General features: G+C 36.8%; 1 protein-coding gene across 1 annotated transcript in view; it reads right to left on the minus strand.

Moving 5' to 3' along the window:
• Window positions 1–1,114: 1,114 nt before the first annotated feature.
• Window positions 1,115–8,440, minus strand: part of UBE2K (ubiquitin-conjugating enzyme E2K) — a 75,562-nt gene continuing 68,236 nt past the window's right edge. The window contains exons 5-7 of the mRNA XM_010833564.1: window positions 5,113–5,212; window positions 2,026–2,154; window positions 1,115–1,387 (exon numbers count right to left, since the gene is read on the minus strand). Of these exons, the coding sequence (XP_010831866.1) occupies window positions 1,313–1,387; window positions 2,026–2,154; window positions 5,113–5,212 (304 nt within the window). The 3' untranslated portion in view covers window positions 1,115–1,312. The remainder of the gene's footprint in view (window positions 1,388–2,025; window positions 2,155–5,112; window positions 5,213–8,440) is intronic.

The raw sequence follows: 8,440 nt of genomic DNA on the forward strand, positions 1-8,440 counted from the left end.
TATTTAATAAGAACTGTGTTTCTACGTATAGAACTGCCTACACAAATCCATTTCACCCTTCATAAAATGTTCACATTAGTGTTAAAGCTTGCAAAACTAATAATTTTCAAACTTTGAACTTAGAGTGAAGTGTAACTTTAATACGTATAGAAAGTCTGACTATGTACAAGAGAAGGTAAAGTTTTCAATTCTCATATTATCAGAAACATCATAAAGAAAGCTAGATTTATAACACACTTCTATTCCTATGTGCATCTGAAGTATGTACAGTAAAACACCAACACAGCTTTCATGTGTTAACAGGGGGAAGTGCAAGCAATCTCTATAAAGCCAAAATCAGGCTAAAAAACCTGCAAACAGTTGATTTCATCCTTGCAAGTTCTCAAAGAAAAATTCCACCAGTTCAAAAATCGAAAGATGTTAAATTCACTGAAAAGTTAAGCTGGGTTCTTTTCATTTAATCTGGGAATACTGCAACATTAAGAATTTACTGTTTTTACAAAAAAAAAAAAGAAACAAAATTGGCAGCTCCATTTTTACAACATTATTTACTTATATAGGAAAGTTTTAAGAGTGGAGAATTGTGACAAAACATTCCAAATGGATGACCTAAAATGGAGCAAGGGATACTGTCCTTCAGCACATTTCCCCACCAAATATTGAGAAATTTAATATTAGAATATTAGCTGTGTGTGGAAAGAGGGGAAAAACAGATATGTTGTCATAGTCTGTTGACAAGGACAAAAAAGGCTCTGACTAGGTCACCATCTTCATTTCTGGATAAATCTCATATTGAAGAATTCTCAAATGCTTAAAATGGTGGTCTTTTCAGCTACCCATCCTAAGAAGTCAAGTACAAGCATGCAAGTAAATTCACAGGCACAGAGGATCCATGTTAAAAACAGTTAAGGTAGCTGTGATGCAACACCAACAATTTGAATGGCCCTGACACACTCAAAATATTATCTTAATTATTCAACGAAATCCTGAAGCAAACTCTTGCTAGTCTTGGTATACTGCTAAACACTAAAGTAGCATGTTTTTTCCATGGTTTTAGCTTAGCTCAAAAGAATTTTTACACTATTAAGTAAGAAAAAAATTAAAGTATTTCCCCTTTTTAAATTTACACAGACGTTTAATTAGCTTTATTTACAGAGCAGGGATTTTTTTCAGTCTCCAATGGTGCCTAGATAACATCATTAGGCAAGAATGCCAGTTTAAAAGAAATCTATGCAGAATCCTAAAAATAACAGATGTTGATGCTCCTCCAAGAAGGGGCAAGCTTGACTATATCAGCATCTCTCTTTATGTTTCAGTTACTCAGAAGCAATTCTGTTGCAGTCTCTACATCCCATGATTTTGAAGACAAGGCCACTATTACCGCATTCTGTAGAAAAGAAAAGGGGACAAAATAAAATCTCAAGGAAATATTTTTAAAATACTGTATCACTCACTGTCTTTATATTAAAAAAACCACACCTTGTTTTTTCATTTTTAAGTTACCTTGCACTTGAAGTGCATTAAAAACTCTAAAACCAACGACTAGAGCTTCTTTGGTGGCTCAGAAGTAAAGAATCCGCCTGCCAATGCAGAAGACACAGGTTTGATTCCTGGCTGGGGAAGATCCCACATGTAGTGAAGCAACTGAGCCCGTGTGCCACCGTTACTGAACCTGTGCTCTACAACCCAGGAAGTCACGACGATATGTGCCGCAACAAGAGAAGCCATCACAGTAAGAAGCCCGCAGGCCACAACTAGAAAGTAGCCCCAGCTTGCAGTAACTAGAGAAAAAGCCCGAGCAACAGTGAAGACCCAGCACAGCCAAAAATAAATAAATAAAATTATTTTTTAAAATAAAATCAATGACTGAACCAGCCAAAGTTTAAAAAAAAATCACTAGTTTTAATAACAAAGTTTGCTTATCAAAATTAGATTTAGAGTACCGCTGAACCACTTTTGTCAGCCAAGGATTTGCAACAATAATTTAACAAATAAATAAAAATCAACATGCCTTTATGTACTTACCCTATCAAAGCCCATAGCACATAGGTTTTCTATTTTTTTGGTGTACTCTGGACTAGAAACTGGTGCTCCAGCATACACATGTGCCCAAAGTCGAGCTGTCTGTTTGAACATTTCAGGATTTTGTTTGTACTATATGGGGGAAAAATTGATTGATATGACAATGCAGTTATAGTATTAAAAATAGGAACTCATCTCTTAATTGCCTAAAAACCTGATTTTTCTAAATAAATGTAGATTAGATTTTTTAAATGTGACTGATTCACTTTCCATAGCAAACAAACTATGTCACTGAAGAAAAGACTGTTTAACGTGAACCTGCAATTCACAAGTTGCACTGATGAAAGAAAAACAAAGATATATAATATTTATCAACTTTAATCTCCAATTTCAACAAAGTAGTAGAAAACTAACACTAAATGGAGTTATCAGAGATGCCTCTAATCATCGTGCAGTGGCAAACATTACACAGATAAACAGAATTACTAGCTTCTAAAATTAAGTGGACAGTAACTAATAAATGTGACCAATTTTTGTATTAATCACAGCTTGGGCTAGAATACAGAGAGTTGGCTGTTTTGTGAGAGTTCTATTACCGTAGTGATTTAAGGAAACTCCATGTGCAATCCTAACTTATAGCACGTTTTGAGATGATTATGAACTCACGACAGAGCACTTTTTAAAATGTAAGATTCTTCATATGCATTGGAAGAGGTAAATTTATTCTCAAGTATTCTGAGACTACCATTACTTAATAAAGCAAATTATAAATTTAAAATATTAAATTTGCTTTAATATTTCTTAAGATGTTTTATACACAGAGTAGTATTTCTATACATTAAAATTATAAATCTAGTTTCTACCATTATTAACAAGGAAATAAGTGAGATGACCCAACAGAGTCAAAAGAAAACTGAGTCCAATCTCAACCTCTGAGGCTCAGAACTCAACAGGAAATCAAAGCTGAGGTCCAAGCCATGCTTCTATCAAAACTGAAATCAATAGAACATATATAACATGTTAAACCATAATTCAAAGCACTCTATGGCAAATAATAGTAGAACATATTAACAGGAATATACATAAAATAGGGAGTGAACAGTTTTTCAAAGGAAAGGAAGAAGTTTGTAAAAGGAAAAGTTTTCTTAGGCAGGAAACATGACAGACTGGGTGGAATGACATGTAGGAACGACAATCTTGAATAGCGTGAGTTTGAGGAACAGTAAGAATTTAGAACTGTGGTGTTGGAGAAGACTCTTGAGAGTCCCTTGGACTGCAGGGAGATCCAACTGGTCCATCCTAAAGGAGATCAATCCTGGGTGTTCATTGGAAGGACTGATGCTGAAGCTGAAACTCCAATACTTTGGCCACCTGATGCGAAGAGCTGACTCATTGGAAAAGACCCTGATGCTGGGAAAGATTGAGGGCAGGAGGAAAAGGGGATGACAGAGGATGAGATGGCTGGATGGCATCATTGACTTGATGGACATGGGTTTGGGTGGATTCTGGGAGTTAGTGATGGACAGGGAGGCCTGGTGTGCTGCTGTTCATGGGGTTGCAAAGAGTCAGACATGACTGAGCGACTGAACTGAATTGAAGAATTTAGGACATAGTTCAAATCATGGAGGAACTTTTCAAACTAAGTAATTTGGATTTACCAAGTAGGTGACAGTAGAGGTGTTAATAGGTTTTAATAGTAAAATGAAATAGGATTTGAACTTTATAAAGCTAACTGCTATCAGTGTAGAAGGTAAAAAGAAAAGGCTGAAGTAGGAAATTCCATCAGAGCAGTCAAATGAGAATTTTTAAATATGTGAACGAAAGCAGTTAGAGAAGTATTATGACAGACATATTGAGATATGAGAGAAAAGGAGACATAGAGAAGTACTCCATATCTGTGACTTGGATATATAAACAAGCTGTCTGTAGAAGGATGGACAGGTTCACAGGGTTTAAGAGTCTGCTTTCAGTTATGGGAATGTTGCACTAAGGTACTCATGGGATATTCATATAGAGCTCTCTGGTTCCAAACAGGTTTTTGGGTTTAGGAGAAAGGTCAAGCCTGACTATTGTATCAACATACAGGTGGCAACATCAGTGTGGATATGATCATCCAAATAAAAGTATAAAATGGAAAGTGAAAGAAAGGATGTAATAAGAACTGAGGAAGTATATTTAAAAGAGAGGAGAGGGAATTCCCTGGCAGCCCAATGATTAGAACTCCACACTTCCACTGCAGGGGCAAGGGTTCCATTCCTGGTTGGGGAACTAAGATTTTAGAGGGTGGGCAACATGGCAAAAAAAAAAGCGGGGCTGAGGGAGTAATGGTAGGAACTAAGAGGGAACAACCACAACTACAAAGACAGGAAGAGAAGTCAAGAGATGAAAAAAACTTCTGGGTTAAAAAAAAAAAAACAAAAAATCTTACAAGGCTCAATAAATCCTAATGGTTTAGAGTAGGAGCTGGCAAACTTTCTTATAATAATTATTCAGGCTTTCAGACCTTGTGGTCCCTGTCATAATTATTCAATTCTGCCACTTTCTGCTGTAAACAAATGGGGGTGTTCCAATAAAACATTATTTACAAAAACAGCCAGTCTGGTTGTAATTTGCTAACCTCTGCCTTGGAAATCAAAGATCAGAACTGAAAAATATTTATTCCATTTGGCAACAACAAGGTCTTTGATAACCTTCATCATGCCACTTCAGTGCCACAGCTGGAGCTGATTAACAGTATCATCAGGGAAAGATCATCACTGAATTAAAAGACAAATGGACACACACATGAAGTAAAATGTTAAGCACAGAATCAAGACAGTAGGCAGATAAATGGGTGTTCACTATGTAATTCTTGAAAACGGCACAATATATTAGAAAAAAGCAACTGACTGTACTGGGTTTATTTAATACACCCAATTAAACTACTATGTTAAAAAAATCACTAAATTAGGTTTTCACTATTATATGTAATATAATAATCTCACAGCAAGAAAGGAAACCATTTCCAGATTTAGTTTCAATAGATATATGCTTATGTTCTAACACTGCAAACCACTAGATAAGGCAGTCTTTCAAAAGTACCTATCTTACCTGATTTGCTACTACTGCATCTTGTGGATCATCGGGTTCTGCAGCTGCCAGCAGAGCTTGTAATGACAACAATACCGTGCGCAGAGTCATTGCTGCTGCCCTAAAATTCAAAACAGGAAGATATCCCAGTTGAAAACAGTTTGCATGACAAAGTAGATGTTTTCTGAAGAAATATGAAAACTGCTGCTGCTGCTGCTAAGTCGCTTCAGTCGTGTCCGACTCTATGCAACCCCATAGACGAAGCCCACCAGGCTCCCCCATCCCTGGGATTCTCCAGGCAAGAACACTGGAGTGGGTTGCCATTTCTTTCTCTAATGCGTGAAAGTGGAAAGTGAAAGGGAAGTCGCTCAGTCGTGTCTGACTCTTAGCGACCCCATGGACTATAGCCTACCGGGCTCCTCCATCCATGGGATTTTCCAGGCAAGAGTACTGGAGTGGGGTGTCATTGCCTTCTCCAATATGGAAACTACTGGAGCTAAAAAAAGATTTTTATCTCAATCATATAATATGAAAACTACTGGAGCTAAAAAAGATTTTTATCTCAATCATATAATTAAGTCTTAGAAATTTATAATTATATATCTGCCTACCATACATATATATGGTATGGTAGGCTTAGCCTGACCCCAGGATTAAACCTGGGTCTCCTGCACTGCACGATACTTGATCATCTGAGCCACCAGGGAAGCCCAGGGATGTAAGAAGTACAAATATATATATATATATATTAAAACAAGTAAATCTTTCTGTTTCTTAAGATAACTCAAATTGCCTTAGCTCCTTCTGGTCAGCTTTATCTACTGACTTAACTTTCTATCCATTTCTTTAGATATAAACTTAAAGTGACAAAGTAACATGTGAAACTTCCTTTCTGTGTAACTCTAAGAACAAGATACCATCAAGCAAATATCCTTTACTTTCAAGAAAGTATAAAATTACTTGGAGAGCATTATGCTTAAGTGATATGTCACACACACAAAATATAACAACATTTAAATGTGTAATCTAAAAAAGAAAACAAACTAGTGACTATAACAAACAAGTAAAAACTAGTGGTTAGCAGTGGGAGAGAGGAGAAGGGAGGGGCAATATAGGGGTAGGGATGTGTTAGTGTTAGTTACTCAGTTGTGTCTGACTCTTTGTGACCCCATGAACTGTAGCCCCTAAGCTCCTCTGTCCATGGAATTCTCTAGGCAAGAATACTGGAATTAGTAGCCATACCCTTCTTCAGGGTAGCTTCCTGACCCCAGGATTAAACCTGGGTCTCCTGCACTGCACGATACTTGATCATCTGAGCCACCAGGGAAGCCCAGGGATGTAAGAAGTACAAATTATTAGGTATAAAATAAGCTGCATGATATATTGTACAACAAATTCCACGGACAGAGGAACGTGGCAGGCTGAAGTCCATGGGGTTGCAAAGCGTCGGACACAACTAAGCACTCAACAGTAATATAGCCAATATTTTATAACTACAAATGGAATACAACCTTTAAAACTTGAAAATCACTACACTGTATACCTGTAACTTAGCAACTACAATAAAAAATTTTAAATGAATGAAAGAAAATAAATCACTCCATAACATTCTGAAAAAAGAAAGCTTTTTGCTTAATATTCATGCTTCTAAATGTTTATAAAGCAAATATTTATCTAGAAAATGCTGCCTACCTAACCAGAAAGGATTCTAAGCATTTGTTAAAAAATTATTTGACCAGTTACTATATAAATAATTTATGAATAGTGAAATAACATAATAGTGAACTATTTTAAATGTAGAAGATTATTAAACAACATGTCCATTTTCACCACTCATTCAGTTCAGTTCAGTTGCTCAGTCGTGTCCGACTCTTTGCGATCCCATGAATTGCAGCACGCCAGCCCTCCCTGTCCATCACCAACTCCCGGAGTCTACCCAAATCTATGTCCATTGAGTCGGTGATGCCATCCAGCCATCTCATCCTCTGTCATCCCCTTCTCCTCCTGCCCCAAATCCTTCCCAGCATTAGGGTCTTTTCCAATGAGTCAACTCTTCCCATGAGTTGGCCAAAGTACTGGAGTTTCAGCTTCAACATCAGTCCTTCCAATGAACACCCAAGACTGATTTCCTTTAGGATGGACTGGCTGGATCTCCCTGCAGTCCAAGGGACTCTCAAGTCTTCTCCAACACCACAGTTCAAAAGCATCAATTTTTCTGTGCTCAGCTTTCTTCCCTGTCCAACTCTCACATCCATACATGTCTGGAAAAACCATAGCCTTGACTAGACGGACCTTTGTTGGCAAAGTAGTATCTCTGCTTTTAAATATGCTATCTAGGTTGGTCATAACTTTCCTTCCAAGGAGTAAGGGTCTTTTAATTTCATGGCTGCAATTACCACCTGCAGTGATTTTGGAGCCCCAAAAAATAAAGTCTGACATAGATAATTCCAAACCAGTCTTTTTCAACTGGGTTCCCCATTTTAATAAGAGAAGAGAGATAATTAAGTATAGTCTCAATTTCCCTAAGAATGGTTATATAAACAGTACCATCTCATGCTTAGGAAAGTTAATTTATTATCAGCAACAAATTTCTTGATGAAATGTGTTTCATACAGTTTCTACAAACAGTAGCATCAGTATCACCTGGGAACTTGTAAGAAATGAAAATTCTTAGCCTCATCCCAGATCTACTAAATTAGAACCTCTTGGGTGGTTTAACAGATACTCCAGGTGATTCTGATGCAAGTTAATTTCTGAGAAATACTGCTTCAGTGCATACAACTTAAAGCTAATTGAGAAAGGCTGTTCTAAACTAAAATAAAATCAGTGTCACAACATAGGTCTATATTTTATCTATTAGAAAAAAATTATAGTACAAATAGTTTTTTATCTAAATGCTGTTGGAACTGTCATTTATATTAAACTCCATAAAATGCAAACTAATCTATAGTGACAGCAGATAAGTGGTTGCTGGGAGATGGCGGAGCAGGAAGTGTGGAAGAAGCAATTACAAAGGAACCCACTAGAAAACTCTGGAGTATGTTGATTATGTTCACTATCTTGATTTGTGACAGCTTCATGGATGTATATGTGTCTAAATTATCAAACTGTATATTTTTAATGTGTGTAATTTAAGGTCAATTAAACTTCAATAAAATTTTCAAAAGTTGTGTTTTACATGAAAAGATGCTCAACATCACTCATTATCAGAGAAATGCAAATCAAAACCACTATGAGGTACCATTTCATGCCAGTCAGAATGGCTGTGATCCAAAAGTCTACAAGCAATAAATGCTGGAGAGGGTGTGGAGAAAAGGGAACCCTCTTACACTGTTGGTGGGAATGCAAA

This window comes from Bison bison, unplaced genomic scaffold (assembly GCF_000754665.1).
Source record: "Bison bison bison isolate TAMUID 2011002044 unplaced genomic scaffold, Bison_UMD1.0 scf7180017863790, whole genome shotgun sequence".
NCBI classification, from domain to species: Eukaryota; Metazoa; Chordata; class Mammalia; order Artiodactyla; family Bovidae; genus Bison; species Bison bison.